The sequence below is a fragment of the Choloepus didactylus genome, chromosome 14 (assembly GCF_015220235.1).
Source record: "Choloepus didactylus isolate mChoDid1 chromosome 14, mChoDid1.pri, whole genome shotgun sequence".
Taxonomy (NCBI): domain Eukaryota; kingdom Metazoa; phylum Chordata; class Mammalia; order Pilosa; family Megalonychidae; genus Choloepus; species Choloepus didactylus.
In genome coordinates this window covers 2,315,556-2,339,296 of record NC_051320.1, presented here as the reverse complement: position 1 = coordinate 2,339,296, position 23,741 = coordinate 2,315,556, and the positions used below count along the sequence as shown (strand labels likewise).

The 23,741-nt window shown below is 37.5% G+C and overlaps 1 protein-coding gene across 1 annotated transcript; it reads right to left on the bottom strand.

Annotated features, from left to right (window-relative positions):
* Positions 1-8,990: 8,990 nt before the first annotated feature.
* Positions 8,991-9,907, bottom strand: LOC119509293 (charged multivesicular body protein 2b-like). The gene has a single exon (XM_037803242.1). The coding sequence runs from the start codon at positions 9,796-9,798 to the stop codon at positions 9,157-9,159; it is 642 nt and encodes a 213-aa protein (XP_037659170.1). The 5' UTR covers positions 9,799-9,907; the 3' UTR covers positions 8,991-9,156.
* Between the last annotated feature and the right edge of the window lie 13,834 nt (positions 9,908-23,741).

Below are 23,741 nucleotides of genomic sequence, written 5' to 3'. Positions count from 1 at the left end.
TTTGCTAAATTTGTTTATTAGCTCTAGTAGCTGTATCGTCGATTTCTCAGGGTTTTCCAGATATAAGATCATATCATCTGCAAACAATGACAGTTTTACTTCTTCTTTTCCAATTTGGATGCCTTTTATTTCTTTGTCTTGCCGGATTGCCCTGGCTAGCACTTCCAGCACAATGTTGAATAACAGTGGTGACAGCGGGCATCCTTGTCTTGTTCCTGATCTTAGAGGGAAGGTTTTCAGTCTCTCAACATTGAGTACTATGCTGGCTGTGGGTTTTTCATATATGCTCTTTATCATGTTGAGGAAGTTTCCTTCAATTCCTACCTTTTGAAGTGTTTTTATCAAAAACGGATGTTGGATTTTGTCAAATGCTTTTTCAGCATCTATTGAGATGATCAATTGATTTTTCCCTTTTGACTTGTTAATGTGTTGTAATACATTGATTGATTTTCTTATGTTGAACCATCCTTGCATGCCTGGAATGAACCCCACTTGGTCATGGTGTATGATTTTTTTAATGTGTCTTTGGATTCGATTTGCAAGTATTTTGTTGAGGATTTTTGCATCTATATTCATTAGGGAGATTGGCCGGTAGTTTTCCTTTTTTTGTAGCATCTTTGCCTGGTTTTGGTATTAGATTGATGTTAGCTTCATAAAATGAGTTAGGTAGTGTTCCATTTTCTTCAATGTTCTGAAAGAGTTTGAGTAAGATTGGTGTCAGTTCTTTCTGGAAAGTTTGGTAGATTTCCCTGTGAAGCCATCTGGCCCTGGGCATTTATTTGTGGGAAGATTTTTGATGACTGATTGGATCTCTTTGCTTGTTATGGGTTGGTTGAGGTCTTCTATTTCTTCTCTGGTCCGTCTAGGTTGTTCATATGTTTCCAGCAAATTGTCCATTTCCTCTACATTATCCAGTGTGTTGCCATACAGTTGTTCATAGTATCCTCTTATAATTTTTTTAATTTCTTCAGGATCTGCAGTTATGTCACCTTTTTCATTCATTATTTTGTTTATATGGGTCTTCTCTCTTTTTGATTTTGTCAGTCTAGCTAGGGGCTTGTCAATCTTGTTGATCTTCTCAAAGAACCAACTTTTGGTGATATTTATCCTCTCTATTGTTTTTTTGTTCTCTATGTCATTTATTTCTGCTTTAATCCTTGTTATTTCTTTTCTTCTACTTGGTTTAGGATTGGTTTGCTGTTCATTTTCTAGCTTCTTCAGTTGATCCATTAGTTCTTTGATTTTGGCTCTTTCTTCCTTTTTAATATATGCGTCTAGTGCTATAAATTTCCCCCTTAGCACTGCTTTTGCTGCATCCCATAGGTTTTGGTATGTTGTGTTCTCATTTTCATTCGTCTCTATGTATTTAGCAATTTCTCTTGCTATTTCTTCTTTAGCCCACTGATTGTTTAGGAATGTGTTGTTTAACCTCCAGACATTTGTGAATTTTGTAAGTCTCTGATGGTTATTGACTTCTAATTGTATTCCATTGTGGTCAGAGAATGTGCTTTGAATAATTTCAATCTTTTTAAATTTATTGAGGCTTGTTTTATGTCCCAGCATATGATCTATTCTGGAGAAAGTTCCGTGAGCACTAGAAAAGTATGTGTATCCTGGTGATTTGGGATGTAATGTCCTGTAGATGTCTGTTAAATCTAATTCATTTATCAGATTGTTTAGGTTTTCAATTTCCTTATTGGTCTTCTGTCTGGTTGATCTATCTATAGGAGAGAGTGATGTGTTGAAGTCTCCCACAATTATTGTGGAAACATAATTGCTTCCTTTAGTTTTGCCAGTGTTTCTCTCATGTATTTTGTGGCACCTTGATTGGGTGCATAGACATTTACGATTGTTATTTCTTCTTGCTGAATTGCCCCTTTTATTAGTATGGAGTGGCCTTCTTTGTCTCTCAAAACATCCCTGCATTTGAAGTCTATTTTATCTGAGATTAATATTGCTACACCTGCTTTCTTTTGGCTGTAGCTTGCATGAAATATTTTTTTCCATCCTTTCACTTTCAGTTTCTTTGTGTCCCTGTGTCTAAGATGAGTCTCTTGTATGCAACATATTGATGGTTCACTTTTTTTGATCCATTCTGCGAATCTATATCTTTTAGTTGGGGAGTTTAATCCATTTACATTCAACGTTATAACTGTGAAGGCATTTCTTGAATCAGCCATCTTATCCTTTGGTTTATGTTTGTCATATTTTTCCCCTCTCTCTATTAATATCCTTTATTGTACCCATACCGAATCTCTTTAAAACTGAACCTTTCTCCATGTCTCTCTGTCCTTTCTTTGTTTCTCTGTCTGTAGGGCTCCCTTTAGTATCTCCAGTAGGGCAGGTCTCTTGTTAGCAAATTCTCTCAGCATTTGTTTGTCTGTGAAAAATTTAAGCTCTCCCTCAAATTTGAAGGAGAGCTTTGCTGGATAAAGTATTCTTGGTTGGAAATTTTTCTCACTCAGAATTTTAAATATATCGTGCCACTGCCTTCTCGCCTCCATGGTGGCTGCTGAGTAGTCACTACTTAGTCTTATGCTGTTTCCTTTGTATGTGGTGAATTGCTTTTCTCTTGCTGCTTTCAGAACTTGCTCCTTCTCTTCTGTGTTTGACAGTGTGATCAGTATATGTCTCGGAGTGGGTTTATTTGGATTTATTCTATTTGGAGTTCGCTGAGCATTTATGATTTGTGTATTTATGTTGTTTAGAAGATTTGGGAAGTTTTCCCCAACAATTTCTTTGAATACTCTTCCTAGACCTTTACCCTTTTCTTCCCCTTCTGGAACACCAATGAGTCTTATATTCGGACGTTTCATATTATCTTTCATATCCCTGAGGTCCATTTCGATTTTTTCAATTTTTTTCCCCATTCTTTCTTTTATGCTTTCATTTTCCATTCTGTCATCTTCCAGGTCACTGATTCGTTGTTCAACTTCCTCTAGTCTTGTACTATGAGTGTCCAGAATCTTTTTAATTTGGTCAACAGTTTCTTTAATTTCCATAAGATCATCCATTTTTTTATTTAGTCTTGCAATGTCTTCTTTATGCTCTTCTAGGGTCTTCTTGATCTCCTTTGTATCCCGTACTATGGTCTCATTGTTCATCTTTAGTTCTTTGAGTAGCTGCTCTAGGTGCTGTGTCTCTTCTGATCTTTTGATTTGGGTGCTTGGGCTTGGGTTATCCATATCGTCTGGTTTTTTCATATGCTTTATAATTTTCTGTTGTTTTTGGCCTCTTGGCATTTGCTGAACTTGATAGGATTCTTTTAGGATCTGTAGACCAATTGAAGTCCTTATCTCTAATTTATCAGATCTACAGCTTCGTGGAGTACACTTTCTCTAACTAACCAGCAGGTGGCGTCCACGTGCCACCTGTTCTCCACAAGCCAGTTCTCCCCTGCTTAGCCTTTTTGGTGAGTGGGGGAGTGAGTCTTGTGGGGTCCAATTGGTGTACCAAGCTTGCGTGTGTAGTTGGTGTTGCCTGCCCTGTATATGGGGCGTGTTTCTGGGCAGTCAGGGAGGGGGGTGGCTCTAACAATCAAATCTCCCTGGTGATCCTAGAGTTTTAAAGCTGCTGCAATAGTCTGATCCTTCAGTTCAGTCCTGCCACAGTTTGTCTCTGCCACTGACCCAGAAGTCCTTGGTATTGGCGTATGGCTCCTGAGACTCGCAAGTGGGCCCCTCTTCCAGGCTGTGCACGCCGGGTCCTCTGTTGAGGGATGACTGTGCTATGTCACAGATGAGTGCCGTCCCCCCAGGGCAGTTGTGGGCTGCTGGTCTGTGTAGGGAGGCTCCCAGTCTGCTGAAATAATGGCTGAATGGGGCTTTGTTAATTCACACTGCTCCACCTTCCCAACTCTGGGACAATCAGCTGAGGTTGCAGGGAAGGCTAATGTCCACACCCAGTTTTGTGGTGTGTGCCTGTTATTTGAAGCCCTTCCGTCACACTGGGTTGTCTGGGGCAGCTCTGGGCTATGGGGCTGGTGACAGGCCGGAGTGTTTCCTGTCCACCAGGATGATGGCTGTGAGCAGACACCCTCCTTTTCTTGGGAAGTTGTGGTGTTTAGTGAATTTTCTCAGCCACTGGATTATTGCCTTTTGTCTCAGAGCTCTCTTAGTTCTGCACTTGAGTTGACCTCCCGAAATTGGAAGTCTTTGAAGCTTTCTGTATTGGGCTTCTTAGAGTAATTGTTTTAGAAAAAGAAAAAAGGATTAAAAAAAAGGGCCCTCCTCAGAGATCTAATGGGTTATTGAAATGCTAAGAGACAAAGCGTTTAGGACCATTAAGGAAAGGTCCACAGGGCAGAGAGATCAGCTTTTCTTCGGGATTTGCATATGAGCCTCAGGACCTGAGCTCTGCCCTTCCCCTTTCTATGTTCACCAGAACTCCAAAAATCCTCCGCTTTTATTTTGGAGTTTTTCTTGCTGTTTTTTTTCTATGCCTGTCTCCTCTCTGCTGGGCTGGCTGCTCTCAGATTCTCTGGTGTCTGGTCTCAGTCTATCTATGGTTGGAGTTTGGATCAGTAGAATGAGTTTCCGATAAGAGCTGCCAGTGCAGTTCTCCCTTCTCCTTCCCGGCGCTGACAGCCCCTCCTCCCACGGGACTGAGCCTGGCAGGGAGGGGTGTGGGTCCCCTGACCACAAAAACTTACAGATTTCGCTGATCTCAGCAGTTCCACGTTTTCATGAGTGTTGTATGAAGTATGCCCAAAGTCAGATTGCTCTGTGGTGTCCAGTCCACGCAGTTCCTGGCTTTCTACCTACTTTCCTGGAGGAGTAACTAAAACATACAGCTCACCAGTCCGCCATCTTTGTAACTTCCTCAATGTATATTTATATAGATAAGAGTCTAAGCATGCAATCTCAATTGGTAATATCACCCCCAAGGGGGTAAAAATTGACTCAAATAATTATTATGTAATTATTAATTATTGTTTGTTATTAATAAATTATTCCAGTAATTGTTTAAAATAATTTTAAAATAAGAAAATCCAATAATAGGTACAAACAAACACAGGAATAAGTGTGAATGGAGATTCAATAAATGGCACTGGGATGACTGGGTTACCAGGTAGGAAAAAATGAAGTGGGATTTATACATAATTCATTGCTCCAAGGAGAATTCTAGATGGATTCAATATTTAAGAAAAAAAAAGAGAAGAATTATAAAAGGACTAAAAAAATATGAGAAAGGAGGTACTTCTAAGAGAACAGTTAAATGCATTAGCATCAAAAGAAAAGACGGATACATTCAATATGAACAAATTCCTCCTGGGAAAAATCCCCAAAGGTAAAGACAATATGAGATGGTAGACTCATATTAGCCAAGAGGCTAATTTTCATTTTAAGTATTACTACAAATCAATGAGAAAACAGCCTGTAATTTACTAGAGAAATGGAAAAGATTAACAGCAAGTTCACAAAAAAGGAACTATGAATGGCTCTTAAACACATTAATAGGTGTCCAACCTTGCTGATAAGAGAAGGGCAAATTAAGAGAACATCAAGACACTCCATGAGAGCCAAATGTTTGTCATGGCTGTGCTGAGATGTGGGAAAGAACTATTTTCATACATTCATGGAGGGGCCTCAATAAAGGGCAGTTTATTAATACCTCCCAAAATTACAAATACCCTTTGGGCCAATAATTAACTGCACTTCTAGGACTTTATCCCACAAAGTCTCACATATGCAAACAATCTAGTACTAGGTAATTCACTGCTGTTTGTAAAAGCAAAAGATAAGAAACAATTTAAAGGTCCATCAATAGTGAAATGAAAGTTAACATTCTTTAAAAAAGAATGAGGAGACCTTTCAAGTACTATGCTTGATAAAATCTACCATGCCATCTTAGGTGCAGAATACACATTCTTTGGTGCACATGGACAGCTCTCTAGGATAAACCATATGGCAGGTCACAAGTCTCAATAAATTATGAAACATTGAAATCATAGAATGTATCTTCTCCATTCACAATAAAATGAAAGTAGAAAACAATAACAGAAAGACAAATGGGAATTTTAAAATACATGGAAATTTAACAATGCACTCTAATCTTTTAGAGAAAACAGGATGTCTATTCTCTTATATACTTTTATTTCCTGAAATTTTATTGAGATACAGTGACATACCATACAATCTTCCAAGTGTACAATTGTTCACAGTATCACATTGTGAAAACAATATATTTTTAAACCAACTATGAGTCAAAGAATAAACCCCAAGGGGAAATTAGAAAATAATCTTGAGACAAATGAAAATAACATTCCAAAACTTATAGGATGTAGTAAAAGGAGTGCCAAGAAAGAAATTTACAGCTCTAAAAACAAAACAAAAAAATTATAAAAATAGATCACAAGGAGCAATCTAACCTCAAAACTAGAGGATCTACAGAAAAAAAGAAACAATAAAAAGTGGGTAGAAGGTAGGAAAATAAGATTATAATGGAGATAAAAGTGATAGAGATAAAAAAAAATAAAGAGAAACAAAACCAAATTTGGTTCTTTGAAGACCAATAAAATCAGCAAATCTTTAGTCAGGCAAATAAAAATAGAGAAGACACAATGAAAATGAAAAATGAAAAGGGGGACAAAACCACTGGCCCCCGCAAAAATTAAAAAGGACTGTAAGAAGATGCTATGAACCACTGAATGCTCGTGCTGTGTGGCTCTAAGGACATCAGAGACCTGTTACTGCTCAATCTCGGGTGGCTGAGCACCGCTTGTTCCTCTAAGAAGTTGGGGGACGCCGACCGCTTGGGGGTTGCATAACTAATTAGCATGCCAGAGTCCCGTTCACTATCAGAGTTAACCAGACAAATCGGTCCATCAACTAAGAATGGCCCTGCACCACCACCCACATTTAAATAGGACTTTTTGAAGACATTATTCTTAGTTAAGACATGGCCAGCTAAGTTTCTACTGTAATTCAGTTACTCTAGTCCTTTTAAAAGCATAATGAAATTCAGACAGAGAAAAAACCACAAAGAAGCTGGAGATCAATGGCACCCACAGTAGAGAGCAGAATGACACCAGCTGTACAATGCCACGCGGCCAAACAGCCAGGGATGAAGGATCACTGGCACCCAGACCCAGAACACTGCAGTTGTTGGGGGAAAATAACCTCCTGATCATACAAGTTGGAATTCTATTAAGTCTCAAACCTGTCAGCCAGTAAATTCCTACTGTTTAAGCCTAGCCATTTCATGCTATTTGCTTTAGCAGCCGGGAAACTAAGGCAAACTCCCAGAGGAAAAATGTGTTAGCCAGTGCTTCCTTGGCATTTACACCAAAAGCCAGGAACAAAAGAGAAAAAAATTGATAAATGGGACTTCATAAAAATTAAAGTACTGTGATGCAAAAAGGCTTTATCAGTAAACTGTAAAAAAATTTCTAAATGGTAGAAAATATTAGAAAATTGTGTTTTTTAGGTGGTGTATACAAAAAGGAATTTTATCTCACTATAAAAAGGAATCAGGTTTTCATACTGACAGCAGAATGCAAGGAATTGAAGACTTCATTTTTTTTTTTTTTAACAGCAATAAATCTTTATTGGGATTTTTTTTTTTAAACAAAATAATTTATAAAAACAAAAGCCCCTACAAGTATACAAGAAAGTAAATAAAGTTAGTTGGCATTATTATAGACATCCAAGAATCAAAAACCTGTTCTGGGTTAATATTCCATAATCCAGTAAAATTTTTTGACCTGTCAATTTTCAGGGAAACTGTGTATTCAATACTATCAATAATGAAATATAAACTTTGAACATTAGAAAATGGATTATGAATTACAAACTATATAGGTTGGCTTTTCTTTGCTTCCACCAATTCTTACACCAAATGTACCCTTGTCCTAAGACTTATTTACTGTTTGTCAACATTGGTCTAAAATGTCCATCATCCCCAATTACCCAGGTTATATATAGCTGATCCCCTCCAAGGTTTTTAAGGTGGGATGTGCTGGAAATCATATATTACAAAGCCATTTTTCAAAACTACTCTGTTTCTAAATTCTATTTCTAACTAATCTTCCACTTTCCCTCATTTTCCCCTCTTTCTCTATATATACATTAAACATGATAGCACCTTTACCTGAAAAAATACTGCTATTATGTTAATACACATTTAGGCAGTAATTTCTGACAAAGTTGTACTTTATTTACCAGGAAAAAATGTTAATTTTTATTTTAAAAATTCTGGTTGAGTATAGTCATTGAAGTAGTACTTAATTAAAGGTGATGGCTTCAATTTAGAGGGCTCAATAAATACATTAAACATTTCAAAATTAAACATTAAATTATAACCCATTTGGAGAAAATCTTAGTTCTTTAAAGACCAAAAAAAGTGGCATTTTATTACTATAAAATGTTATTCAGTATTTGGTTTTGCTAATTAGATTCAGTTTATTCTTATAGGCTTTATCAAAGAAAGTCTGGATAATTTTTGTAAAAGGCCTAAATTTTAGTTTTAAAATGTAATTTTTTTTCCTGCCAGTTAAATAATTTATAGATGCACACAAATGTTTGCACTATTTAAGGCAGGTGCCAAGCACATTTTAAAAGGTAATAAATTTACCAACTAGAATGTTCTGCCAAAGGAAAAAGGAAAAAAAAAAAAAAAAACAAACAAAAAATAAACTCATGACAGTACTTTTTTTGACAGATGTTTAAATAGCATTTTTCTTTTAGATCATTTAACAACCATTTGGCAGCTGAACAACCTAGCATCATAATACATAATCACTTACAAAAACAAGCAACAGATACAGAATTAATGATATACCTTTAATATTTTCACAAGTCTCTTTAAGTTGATGCCCACTGGCATTTAACAAAATTTTTGTATTCAGTGTAAAAAGATTTAGACATAAACAGACATTAAGTAATGAATATAATTTCTCTATGCCATGTAGAAAAGTCAAGTTTTTACACATCATCACTTCTATATAGTTCTAATTAAATCCAAACTGCTCCCATTTTTGCATTATTGTTATTCTTTGGCAAAAGACTCTTTTGAAATAGCCATGGGTTAGGAAACAACTGTTCACTCATGGTCTTTATTTTTGCAAAATAAATTTGTTTTGTAAAAGGAATCTGCACTGTGCCTGGTTTATACTAAGTAATTATAATTAAGCAAAAAATCTTATGACGTTTTTGGCTAATCTACTCCTAAAGCTTTGAGTTGCCTTTCAATCTCTTCATCGGAGATTGTAGCCTTTGAAGTAGAGGCAGATGGTAAACTTCGGGCAGCTGATGGAGCTTTGGCCATCTTTCCAGAGATTTCGATTCCAATTTCATCAAGAACTTGATTCACAATATCCTGGCTTTCTTCTTCATCATCAGAGCCATCAAAGATGTCATCAAGTGTGTCATTGATCATTTCTTCAGTCATTTCCATTTTCATATTTTCCTTCTGGAAATTCTGCATTGTTTGTAATGTCTTTTGTGGATCCATCTTCTTGTTAACTGCCTGCATTGTTTTTGCTGTAGTAGACATCGCTCCGGCCATCTTCATCTGGGAATTCATCACTTTTGTTTGCGTGGACATAGAAGTGACTTTTGAACTTACAGCAAAAGTTCTTGTTTTCTGTTTCCATAGATGTACAAGCTGTTTTGCTAAAACCCTGCAAGCTTCTTTATTACCAATCTTGGCCATTTTCTTAATTTCTAATTCCAGCTGTTTTTCTTGTTTCTCTAAAGCTGCTCGATCTCTGATTACAGCCCTCTGTGTACCTCGTAACTCTCGATTCTGCTCCTTTATTACATCATCCACGGTTTTCTTCTTGAAGAGGGACGCCATGGTCACGACCGCGCCTGGGCTGCCCAGCTCTGCCCGGTCCGGCCCGCGGCTGGGGAAAGACAGAAGGAAAAGGACAGTCACTTGGAAGGTTTAAGATGGCAAAGCGGATGAGCAGGCAAAGAGGATGGGGTAGCTAGAAAGGACTCGGGTAGGACACGTATCCACGAAGCTACCGCAGCCGCGTCGCGCGGAGCTCAGGTGACCGGGAACTAAGACCTGAAGACTTCATTTTGAGTGAAATAAGACCCGAAAGGACACCTATTGTATGATTTCACTGATAAATAACTAGAATAAACCAAGTCACAGAATCAGAAACTCAAATATATGTTACCAAGATCAGGGTTCAGGGTAGGGAATACAGAATTAATGCTGAATCGCTACAGGGTTTCTATTTAGGGTGATGGAAAAGTTTTGCCAAGGGATGGTGTTACAAAATGATGAATACTGACACCATTAAACTTTACATTTCCAAGTGTGTAAAATGCAAAATTGGAGACTGTATATATTACAGAACATAAACTTTTAAAAACTATAGAAATGTACACCACCGTGTACCTACTCCAAGGTAATCTATGGAGAACCATTAATAGTTTATAATAATGTTGTTTCAACAATTTTAACAAAAGCTTCACACTAAAACAAAATGTGAATAAGGAAAACCATGTTTTCGAGAGAGTACACAGGATCTCTCCATTTTCTGCATGACTTTTCTGTAAATCTACACCTTTTTTTTAATAAAAAGAAGCAAACATTACTGTACCTTTCTGTTACCGGCTACTGGATGAGGCTGAGCTCCCACCGGAGTTTCACAGATGAAACAGCCCAGCGGTAATATAACGAGGATTCATTGGAAATGCCACAAAGAGCACCAAAGGTTCCAGCCTTCCCGACCGCTCCCGAGGGCCTGCAGCTCAGGCAAATCCACAGCTCAGCGTTACGGCGCAGGCAATCTTCTCCACAGGTAGAAACACCTCACCCCAACTAAGCTCAAAACGCAGCAACCCGCACTAACTTGGTCTTGGCCTTTTATTGGTTAGAGGGGAAAGGCTTAAACCTGTGGTGTTTTTGTACTGGCTGATTTTTATGCAAATAAGGGATTGTACTGTTGGCGAATGGGGGAACCAGCTAAGAGTGATTTGTGATTGGTTCATTTGAGGGCCATTTTGATTGGTGTTTGCAGATATGTAAATTAGGGTTGCATCTGGGACATCTTGATTGGTCCATCAGGGGCGGTTCAGGATTGGCTCAGATAGCCCAATCAAGATAGCCCAGAGTGCAAGCCCTAATTTACATATCTGCAAGCACCAGTCAAAATGGCCCTAAAATGAACCAATCAAATCGCTCTTAGTTGGTCCCCCATTCCCCCCAAGTGCAATCCCTTATTTGCATAAAAATCAGCCAATCCTAAAACACCAAGGGTTTAAGCCTTCCCCCTCTAACCAATAGAAGGCCAAGACCTACTTACTGTGGGTTATTGACTTTTGGATTCTCCTTTGCTTCTCTTCTACTTGTGGAGGAAACTTCCTGAGCTGTAGCACTAAGGCGCAACTGTAGCCCGCTGGGCGTGGTGTAGAAGTCTGGAGTGTCAGTGCTCTCTGCAGCTTTTCAAATAAAGCCTTGTTAAGTTTTCACTGGGCTGTTTTTGTGAATTCTTTTTGGCTCTTGTGGGAGCTCATCCAGTAAGCCAGTAACAAAGAGGTACAGTAATGTTTGCTTCATTTTTTGAAAAAAAGCTGTAGATTTACAGAAAAGTCATGCAGAAAGTGGAGAGATCCTAGGTACTCCCTGGTAAACAGTTTTCCTTATTCACATTTTGCTTCACTGTGAAGCTTTTAATTGTTGAAGCAATATTATAAGCTATTAACAGTCCTCCATAGATAACATTACAGTAGGTACACAGTGGTAGTGTACGTTTCTATGGTTTTTAAAAATTTATATTCTGTAACATATACAACTCCCAATTTTGGATTTTATGCACTTGTAAATGTAGAATTCAGTGGCATTGATATTCGTCATTTTGTACCACCATCCCTTGGCAAAACTTATTCTATCACCCTAAACAGGAACTCTGTACCTATTAAACATTCCTTACACTGAATCCTTACCATGGTTACTTACATTTTAGTTTGACTCTATGAATTAGCATATTCTGATTATTTATCAGTGAAATCATGCAATAGGCGTCCTTTTGGGTCTTTAGGGTCTCATTTCACTCAAAATGACGTCTTCAATTTCTTGCATGCTGTTGTATGTATGAGAACCTAATTCTTTTTTATGGTGGAATAAAATTCCCTTTTATAAACCACCTTAAAAATAACATAATTTCCAAATATTTTCTACTTTTTGGTAATTTTTTTACACTTTATTCATATAGCGTTTTGTGCATCAGAGTACTTAATTTTTATGAAGTTCCATTTATCTATTTTTTCTTTCATTCCTGGCTTTTGGTGTAAGTGCTAAGGAAGCATTGCCTAAAAGGTTTTTCCTCTAGGAGTTTGCCTTAGTTTCCTGGCTGCTAAAGCAAGTAGCATGAAATGGCTAGGCTTAAACAATAGGAATTTATTGGCTCACAGGTTTGAGGCTGACAGAATTCCAACATGAATGATCAGAAGGCCAATTTTCCCAACTACTGCAGCGTTCTGTGTCTGGGTGCCAGTGATCCTTCATCCTTGGCTGTTTGGCCATGTGGCATTGTACAAGTGACATCATTCTGCTTTCTACTTTGGGTCCCATTGATCTCTAGCTTCTTTTGTGGTTTTTCTCTGTCTGAATTTCATCTTGCTTAAAAAAGAGTTGGAGTAATTGATTTACAACAGAAACTTATTCAGCTGGCCACATCTTAACTAAAAATGTCTTCAAAAAGTCCTGTTTAAAATGGGTTCACACCTGCAGGAATGGATTAAGGTTAGCAATATGCTTTAAGGTGTGCGTAATTAAATCTCTGAAAGAGTTGCTTGTTTTGTTTCTTATATTTTGGTATTTAACCCATTTTGAGTTAATCTTCATATATGGTGAGAGGCAGGGATCCATTTTTCATTCTTTTGTGTATAGCTTCTAGTTTTCTCAACACTGTAAGTAAAAGAGAGCATTCTTTCCCACACTGAGTGGATTTGGTACCCTTTCCAAAAATCAGTAGGCTGTAGATGTGGTTTATTTCTGAACTCCCATTTCAATTTCCACTTTGTAGTCATTTCTTTTTCTTGCCTAGTTACTCAGGCTAGAACTTCTGCTGTAACGTTGAATAATATTGGTGATAGTGGACATCCTTGTCTTTGCCTTGAATATGATGTTAGCTGTGGCTTTTCATAAATGATCTTTATCAGTTTAATTCCCCACTATTCGTTGATTTTTGTGTGTCTGTGTTTTTACAGGAAGATTGCTGGATTTTTGCAAATCAGTTTTCTTCATCAATTTAGATGGTTGTGTTTTTATTTTGTTTTCTTTTTACTTCATTTTATTAATGTGGTGTATTACATTAATTCATGTTCCCATGTTGAACCTCCACTGCGCATTTAGGATAAATTTCATTTGATCTTGATGTATAATTCTTTCATCCTGTTGGATTCTATTTTCTATAGTTTATTGAAAATATTTCATTTCGGTATTTATAAGGGATACTGCTCCGTAATTTTATTGATGTATCTTAACTGGCTTTGGTATTAGGGCTATACTCAGCATTTAGAATGAGTTAGGACGTGTTCCTTCCAATTCAAATTTTTGGAGGGATTTGACAAATGCAGGATTTGTGCTGTTGGAAGATTTGGTAATATTCACCACTGAACTTATCTGGTCCTGTGATTCTCTTTTTTGGGAAGTTTTGATTACTGATTTGATCTCATTAGTTACTGGTTATTGAAATCCTGTTTCTTCTTTAATGGAGGCAGTTTGCATATTTCTAGGAATTTGCTCATTTTGTCTAGTTTATCTATTTAGATGAGGCACAATTGCTCATAGCATACTTTTATACTCCCTTTTATTAATATGTGGTCTGTGATAAAGTTCCTCTTTCATTTCTAATTTTGAGTTATTTCTGTCCTATTTTTTATTTGTCAGTCAACTACACTTCTGTCGATTTGATTGTTTTTACAAAGAAATAACTTCTGTTTTCATTGTGTTTTTATTCTCTCTTTCATTTATCTCCACTTTAAACTTTGTTTCCTTCTAAATTCTCCCTTTGGGTGTATTATCCTCTTTTTCTAGTACCTTGAGTTGTGGAGTTAGGTTTCCTATTTGAGACTTCTCCCTTTTTTTGTTGTAAGAATTCAGAGTTATAAATTTCCCTCACACCAATGCCCTTGCTGTAACTGTAAGATTTGGTATACGTTTTCATTGTTCATTAACCTCAAGATATTTCCTAATCACCTTTGTGATTTCTTCTTTAATCATTAGCTTTTTAAGAGTGTAATTTTTAATTTCCTCATATCAGTAAATTTTCCAGTTAGTCCGGTTAGTGATTTCTGTATCATTTCAGCATTGTCAGAGAAAATTCATTTCATGATTTCAATCTTGTAAACTGTGTCAAGTCTTGTTCTGTAATGTATAATATAGTCTCTTTTGTGGAATGACTCATGTGTTCTAGTGAATGTGTGTTCCGCTCTTGTGTGTGACGTGTTCTCTATGTCTTTTAGCTCTAATCTATCTACGGTGTTGCTCAGGTGCTCCATTTACTTATCATTCTTACACCTAGATGTTTTATTTGTTTTTTAAACTTAATTTTATTGTGATATATTCCCGCACCATACAATCCATCCAAAGTATACAATTCAGTGGTTCACAGTATGTGTGTATTCATCACCATGATCATTTTTGGAACACTTGCATTACTCCAGAAAAATGAATGAAAAGATAAAAAAGTACCCTAAACACCCCATACCCCTAGGCCCACTCCCTTATTGACCATTGGTATTGCACCGTACCCAACTTTAAGACTTACAATGGAGGTAGGTTTAACTAGGACAGTGTGGTTTGTCAGAGATTAGTGGAAAACAACAAAATATCCAGAAGCAGATCCAACAAACACAGGCAATGGATTTTTTTTTACCATATAGTTATACAGTAATTACCAAAGATCAAGGCTACTGGATTACAGATCAACTATGTAAGGTTTTATTTCCTGGAGACTATTCGAAAACACTAGACACTAAAAAGAAACATCTATGTAGTGAGTCAGTATTCACAGTCATTTGTTAGATCCAAAATTTTCTGTTACATCTCTTCCCTCACATTTGTTCTTTATCTCAATGTTCAGGGATATGTAGGTAATGATCAATTTAACCTATTCATGCTGGAAAAGGGTGTTTACCTTATGGAGAAGAGGCATGAAACTGGTTGATGTTCTTGGAGAGTCTGGTGCCTCTGGATTTCAGAGATTCTCTTGCATAGGCTCAAGCTAGAGGCCTTAAGTTTCTGAAAAAATAAACTTACTAAGGACAACATTTATAGAAACTTAGAGCCCAGTACACTCCCTACGTTTTTTTTATTTTACTTTTTTTTATTGAGATTGTTCACATACCATACAATTATCCAAAGGTCCAAAGTGTACAATCAGTTGCCCACAGTACCATCGTGCAGTTGTGCATCCATCACCACAATTTTTATGTTCAATTTTTAGAGCATTTTCATTACTCCAGAAAAGAAACAGAGACAAAAGAAGGAAACTCAAATCTTCTGATACCCCTAACCACCCCCCCTCCATTATTGATTCATAGTATTGGTATAGTACATTTCTTACTGTTGATGAAAGAACATTAAAATACTACTAACTGTAGTATATAGTTTGCAACAGGTATATTTCTTCCTGTATGTTCCTCTTATAAGCTTCTAGTTATAATGTCATGCATTTGTTATAGTTCATGAGAGAGATTTATAATATTTGTACAGTTAATCACGGACATTGTCCACCACAAGATGCACTATTTTATACATTCCCACTTTTTAAGCTCCAACTTTCCTTCTGGTGACATATGTGACTCTGAGCTTGCCCTTTCCACCCCCTTCACACAATTCAGCACTGCTAATTATTCTCACAATGTGATAGCATCCCCTTTGTCCATTTCCAAACATTTAAGTTCAACCTAGTTGAACATTCTGCTCATAATAAGCAACCATTCCCTATTCTTTAGCCTCATTCTATATCCTGGTAACTTATATTTCATGTCCATGAGTTTACATAATATAATTAGTTCATATCAGTGAGACCCTGCAATATTTGTCCTTGTGTGTCTTATTTCACTCAATATAGTGCCCTCAAGGTTTCTTCATCAACCTATTTATTTTAAAATAGTTTTGTTCACATACCATAAATTCCATCCTAAGTAAAAAATTGTTGGTTCCCTGTGTAGTCACGTATTTATGTATTCAGCATCATCACCACTATCTATATAAGGACATCTCCATTTCTTCCCCAAAGAAGGAGGCAGAGTCAAAGAAGGCAGAGAGACAAAAGAAAAAGAAAAAAAAGAGGAAAAAAATGAGAGGTAGAAAGAAAGGAAAGGAAGGATAACATTCCCTCCGTGAATGTATGAGAATGCTTCTTTCCCACATCTCAGAGCACAGTGGTGTCAAGTGGTTGGTGCTCTGTCAGGCTCATGGAGTTATCTTGATGTTGTTCTCTTAATTCACCCTTCTCTTATCATCAGCAAGGTTGAACACCTAGTAATGTGTTTAAGAGCCATTTGTAGTTCCTTTTTTGTGAATTTGCTGTGAGTAGTCCTTCCTCATTCTTCTAGTAGATTACAGGCTATTTTCTCCTGGATTTGTAAGAATACTTAGAAAGGAAATTAACCTTTTGTCTTTGATGTAAGTTACAGTTACGTTTCCCCGTCTGCCATCTCATAATTGTCTTTGCCTCTATCGACTTTTCCCAGGAGGAATTTGTGTGAGTGAGTGGTTCTATCAGTCTTTTCTTCACATTCTAATGGGTTTAATGCTTCTCTTTGAAAAACCTCCTTTCTCATATTTTTCTAGTCATTTTATAATTAATTTTCTTTTTTTATTGTTAAATGATAAATCCATTTAGAATTTATTTTGTAACAATAGGTTAGGTATAAATCCAACTTCATTTTTTTTCCTAAATGGCAACTCGGTCATCCCAGTGCCATTTATTGAATGTCCATCTGCACTTACTCCTGCATGTGTTTGTGTTTATTTCTGGATTTTCTTATTATTTAAAAATTGTTTTTAAAAATTGTATTTGCTGAACATGAATCCCACCACACTGTAAAAAGTTCAGACAATGCTGAAGTGTATAGAATGAAAAAGGAGCCGTTTGCTTTCCTTCCTCCCATTTCCTCATTCCTTTTTTGAGATAATGATTGTTAGCAAATCACTGTGATTCCTTTAAGACCTTTTTTCTAATAATTATATATGGATGCATACATATCACACACATGTAGATTAGGGATACACACACACACACACACACACACACACACACACACGCAGACACATTATATGCAATATGCCGCAAATTGCTGTTTTCCCTGCTGCTGTGTTAGAGTTCTGTTATAGTCCATCCAACTCTACCTCCATTATTCTTTTTAACTGCTGCATGGATTTCATAGCATGGAGGCATCATACTTTATTTAACCACTTCTTTCCCTGTTAACGCACATCTAGTTTGTTTCTAGTTTTTTCCTAATCCCGTCAATTTTGGAGTAGCTTGTGTTTATGAAACGTTGCATTGTTTCTCTTTAACTTGTGATTTGCTTTTTAATTTGTAATAAAGTTAATATTTATTTATATGATTAATAGCAATGTATAATTCATCAGAGAGAAAATCTAGACAGCATTAAGTAATATGTTATTAACATTTTGTAATGATCCTGTCTTTCTAGATAAAATTTCATGCTGCTCACTTCTTAATACACACGGACAAAGTTGGAGAGATCAGAAAAATCACGTAAGATACAGTCTTTTAGCCTCTGTTCTAGGTTTTAAATCACTGAAGCTTTTCCTGTTCCTTTTTTTTTTTTTTATCCTTTCTGGCCAAACTCCAAATAGATGGAATGCATTTATATTTTCAGAATGCCGTATGTCCCATTTGATCTCTTTGAATGGAATGAAGATAGGGTAGGTAGGGTGTGTCCCTCATTCAGCTCCAGAAAAGTCTTTGTAGCTACTATATTGGAAGCATGTTTTTAAACACCAGCCAATTGCTATTCTACCCAAATGTTCTCCATGTAATATGGGAATAATTCTCCCATCAGTTGTGAGGTGTCCTTAAAAATGACGCATAGATCTTCAAACAACCTTTCTCTCAGGTTGTTGGTAGAGTCAAGTAGATATGTCTGCTATCCAGTGCACGCTTTTGCCCACATATTGAGGAGAACTGCCTTTAAGTCACTCAGCAAGAAGAGAAAAGCCCATTTTCATTTTCTAGAAAAGAAGAGCAAGTTATATGTATATAGAGCTGATATTTTTATTACAAGGTGCTTTAATTTGAAATTATATATGCATGAGTTTCATTGTCACTGACATAAGCTATCTATTCTACATTTTAATTTTCCTAATTACTTCTCACTCAATGAAATTTTAAAACTATATATAACCCATTTATACCCCCATGGGGCTGATACTACCCTACTGAGAATGCATGCCTTAGAATGTTAATATTGTGTAAATCTTCAAAAAGAAATACACATTCAGGAAAGAAATCTTTTTTAACAAGTGGGATAGGTTATCTTTAAGCCAGGTGTATATACATTAATTAATCTTAGTGTAAATATTTGATTACAATGTAAAGAGACAAATATGGACAAATTCATAGACCCATTACATGCCATTCATAATAATTTTTTTAAAAATATTCAGTCTTATTGAGATATAGTCACATATCCTGCAGTCATCCACAGTGTGCAATCAATTGTTCATAGAGCTGTGCATTCATCACAATTTCTAAACATTTTCACTGCTCTAGAAAAAGATAAAAAGATGAATAAAAATAAAAGTATAAAAACACCCAAAAAACTCCATCTCTCATGCCACTCTATTTTTTTATTTAAATTTTATCTCCATTTTTCTACTCATCTCTTCCATACATTGGATAAAGGGAATATAAGCCACAAGGTTTTTTTTTTTTTTTTTAAATCTTCATTTTATTGAGATATATTCACATACCATGCATCATACAAAACAAATCGTGCATTCGATTGTTCACAGTACCATTACATAGTTGTACATTCATCACCTAAATCAATCCCTGACACCTTCATTAGCACACACACAAAAATAACAAGAATAATAATTAAAGTGAAAAAGAGCAATAAAGTAAAAAAGAACACTGGGTGCCTTTGTTTGTTTCCTTCCCCTATTTTTCTACTCATCCATCCATAAACTAGACAAAGGGGAGTGTGGTCCTTATGGCTTTCCCAATCCCATTGTCACTCCTCATAAGCTATATTTTTATACAATCGTCTTCAAGATTCATGGGTTCTGGGTTGTAGTTTGATAGTTTCAGGTATCTACCACCAGCTACCCCAACTCATTAGAACCTAAAAAGGTTTGTCTAAATTGTGTGTAAGAGTGCCCACCAGAGTGACCTCTCGGCTCCTTTTGGAATCTCTCTGCCACTGAAGCTTATTTCATTTCCTATCACTTCCCCATTTTGGTCAAGAAGATGTTCTCCATCCCACGATGCCGGGTCTACATTCCTCCCCGGGAGTCATATTCCACGTTGCCAGGGAGATTCACTCCCCTGGGTGTCTGATCCCATGTAGTGGGGAGGGCAGTGACTTCACCCACCAAATGGACTTAGCTAGAGAGAGAGGGCTGGATTTGAGCAACAAAGAGGCATTCAGGAGGAGGCTCTCAGGCACAACTATAGGGAAGCCTAGCCTAAGCTTCAGTGGCACAGAGCCAGAAGGTTTTTGCAATCACAAAGTCACACCATGTAACCTACAGAGTTATACCATCAGCTTCAAGAATCAAGGTTTTGGGGTTGCAGTTTGACAGTTTCAGGTATTTCCATCTTGCTGTTCCAGTACACTAAAGACTAAAAAGGGATAGCTATATAGCACATAAGAACATACTCCAGAGTGATCTATCAATTCCATTAGAAGTCTCTTATCCACTGAAACTTTATTATGTTTCATTTTGTTTCCCTCTTTTGGTCAAGATTTTCTCAATCCCATGAAGCTGGGTCCAGGCTCATCACCAGGAGTTATGTCCCACATTGGTAGGGAGATTTACACTCCTGGAAGTCATGTCCCACTTATGGGAGAGGGCAGTGGGTTTACCTGCTGAGTGGGCTTAGTGGGAGAGAGACCACATCTGAGCAACAAAAGAGGTTCTCTGGGGGAGAGCCTTAGGCACAGTTATAATTGGGCTTAGCCTCTCCTTTGCAGTAACAAGCTTCATAAGGGCAAGCCCCAAGATCGAGGGCCCAGCCTACCAAATTGGTAGTCCTCAGTGCTTGCAAGAACATCAGAAATAACCCAGGTGGGTAAGTTTAATATTTTGGCACTCTTCTTGAGTTCCTCAGGGGGGCCCTAGAAATACATTTAAAAAAAAATTTTTTTTTTGAAATAAATTCAAACTTAGAGGAACAGTTCCAAAAACAATACAAACCCCATACACAGAACTCCAGCATATCCTGATCCCCCTCCCTGATACCATGATTCACCAACTTTAACATCCTGTCACACCACCATTTCTTTCTTTCCCTCCCTCCCTCCCTCTGTCCCTATCTATCATCCATCATCTATTGCTCTGTCTTCTGAGAGCAAGCTGCACACATCCTTGAACAAACAGTATAATTCACCTATACATTTCCCATGAAAAAGCACATTCTTTTATGCAATCCCATTAAGCGTAGCTAAGAAGTTCAAGAAATTCAACATTAATGCAAAGTGTACATTCTATATTTCCTTTTATTTTCTTATGTCCCAACTGTGTCCCTTTGAGCCTCCTCTCCTCTCCTCCATCCTCAGATCCCATCCAGGATCATCCTTGGCATTTAATTGTCATTATCTATTTAGACTTTTTTTTTCAATTGTGTAAACATATATACAGCCTAAATCTTCCCATTCCAACCCTCTGTAGCATTCCGTTAGTTGGATTAATCACATTTAGCATGTTGCAATGCCATCACCTTCCTACAATCCATTACTAGAAATTTCCCTTCACCCCAAACAGAAACCCTACACTCATTTCTTAACTCCCCATTGCCCCTTCCCCTACTTCTCATAATCCATGCTCTACTTTTCATCCCTATGGTCATATTCTCTGATACTTTGTGTTTACCATGGGGCTTAAATTTAACATGTTAAATCTCTAACAATCTTGTTTTTCTTTGATACCAACTTCACTTCCATAGGACACATAAACTATGTTCCTATACTCCTCCATTCCTCCACCTTTATGTAGTTCTTGTCAGAAATTACGTATTTTATGTTGAGTCCAAAACCACTGATTTATCATTGCAGTTTATGTATTTTAGATCTGTAGGAAGTAAATAGTGCAGTTACAAATCAAAAATACAGTAGTATTGGTATTCATATTCACCATGTGATCTTTACTGGAAATCTTTATTTCTTCATGTGGTTTCAGTCAATTCTTTAGTGTCCCTTCCTTTCGGCCTGTGTAATTCCCTTTAGCATTTCTTGTAGGGATGATCTACTGGGGACGAAGTCCCTCAGCTTTTGATTATCCGGGAATGTTTTCATCTCCCCCTCATTTTTAACATCCAGATGTTTTGTGAACCTTCCAAGTCTCTGGTGGTTATTGATTTCTATTTGTATTCCATTGTGGTCAGAAAATGTACTTTGAACAAATTCAATTTTTTAAAATTTATTGAGGCTTGCTCCATGTCTCAGCATATGGTCTATTCTGGAGAAAGATCCCTGACCACAAGAGAAGAATGTGTGTCCTGGTGACTTGGGATGCAATGTTCCATATATGTCTGTCAAATTTCTCTGTATCTCTCTCCTTTCTTTGTTTCTCTGTCGGTAGGGCTCCCTTTAGTATCTGAAGTAGGGCAGGTCTTACATTAGCAAAATCTCTCAGCATTTGTTTGTGAAAAATTTAAGGTCTCCCTCAAATTTGAAGGAGAGATTTGCTGGATAAAGTATTCTTGGTTGGAAATTTTTCTCTCTCAGAATTTTAAATATGTCATGCCACTGCCTTCTTGCTTCCATGGTGGCCACTGAGTAGTGACTACGTAGTCTTATTTTATTACTTTTGTATGTGGTGAATTGTTTTTCTCTGGCTGCTTTCAGAACTTTCTCCTTCTCCTCAGTATTTGACAGTCTCATCAGAATATGTCTTGGAGTGGGTTTATGTGGATTTAATCTATTTGGAGTTCGCTGGGCATTTATTCTTTGTGTATTTATATTGTGTAGAAGGTTTGGGAAGTTTTCCACAACAATTTCTTTGAATACTCTTTCTAGACCTTTACCCTTCTCTTCTCCTTCTGTTACACCAATGAGTCTTAAATTTGGACATTTTATTTTATCTGTCATATCCCTGAGATCCATTTTGATTTTTTCAATTTTTTCCCCTGTTCTTTCTTTTGTTCTTTGATTTTCCATTCTGTAGTCCTTGAGGATGCTGAGTTGTTCAGCTTCCTCTGGTTGTGTACTATGAGTATCCAGAATCTTTTTAATTTGGTCAACAGTTTCTTTTATTTCCATAAGATCATCTATTTTTTTTAATTTTATTTTCTCTTACAAGTTCTTCTTTATGCTCTTCTAGGGTCTTCTTCATGTCCTTTATATCCTGTGCCATGTTCTCATTGTCTTTAGTTCTTTGATTAATTGCTCCACGTACTGTGTCTCCTCTGATCTTTTGATTTGGGTGTTTGGGTTTGGGTCCTCCATATCATCTGATTTTATCACAGGCTTTAAAATTTTCTGTTGTTTTTGGGCTCTTGGCATTTGCTTTACTTGATAGGGTTCTTTCAGAATATGAAATACACCAATCTCTAGTTTGTCAGATCTACAGCTTGGTGGCATACGCTTTCTCTAACTACGCAGCAGATGGTGTCCACAAGTCACCTATTCCCCTCAAGTCAGTTCTCCCCAACTTTGTCTTTGTGGTGTGTGGGGGTCTGATTCTTGTGGGGTTCAGTTGGTGCACCAAGTTTGGGTATGTGGTTTGTGCTGTCTGCCCTGAATGAGGAGCATGTGTCTGAGGGGTTTGGGAGGCAGGGCAGCTTTAATAATCAAACCTCCCAGGTGTTCCCAGAGATTTAAGAGTGTTGCAATAGTCAAATCCTTCATTTCAGTCTTGCCACAGATTGTCTCTGCTGCAGATCCATGAGTCCTTGGTATTGGTGTAGGGTCCCTGGGATTTCTGAGCAGACCCCCCTTCTCAGCTGTGCTCTTCCAGGAGCTCTGCTGAGGGAGGGCTGTGCCACATCACAAGAGCATGCTGGCCCTCCAGAGAAGCCCTGGGCTGCTGGGCCATGCAGGGACATTCCCAGCCTGTTGTAAAGGTGGCTGAATGGGGTGTGTTAATTTCCCCCTTTTTGCACAGCTACGCCTTCCCAGCTCCGGGACAATTAGCTGTGTGTGCACTAAAGTCCACTGTCCACAGCCAATACTGTGGCATGTGCATGGTGCTGCAGGAAATACTCCCGTCACACTGGGACCCTTGGTGTAGCTCTGGACTGTGGTCTCCAGCCCACCAGGAAGATGGCTGCAAGGGGCATGGTTTCTTTCTCCTTTTGGCTCCCCTCTGTGCTCCTGGCTCTGAAACAGTTAGCAGCGAGTGTGGGAAGGGCTTTCTTCCATGCCAGATATTGAGGCATCGGCACAGCCCATTCCTGCTGTGCTTCACTGTGTGGTTCTTGCAGCCATATCTGCAGCTGCTCCTGGGTTGTTTTTTTTTTAAGAAAAGAACTAGTCCATCTCCAAATGTCAACCCACAGTTTCCCCACACTGCAGCATGGCCCCTGGACTTTCAGCTGGCTCATTCACTTGTTTCAGAACTCAGACTCCCGGTTT

Bases quoted from the DNA above. Each gene is read 5' to 3' on its own strand.
- LOC119509293 (XM_037803242.1), bottom strand. From the start codon at position 9,798: ATGGCGTCCCTCTTCAAGAAGAAAACCGTGGATGATGTAATAAAGGAG.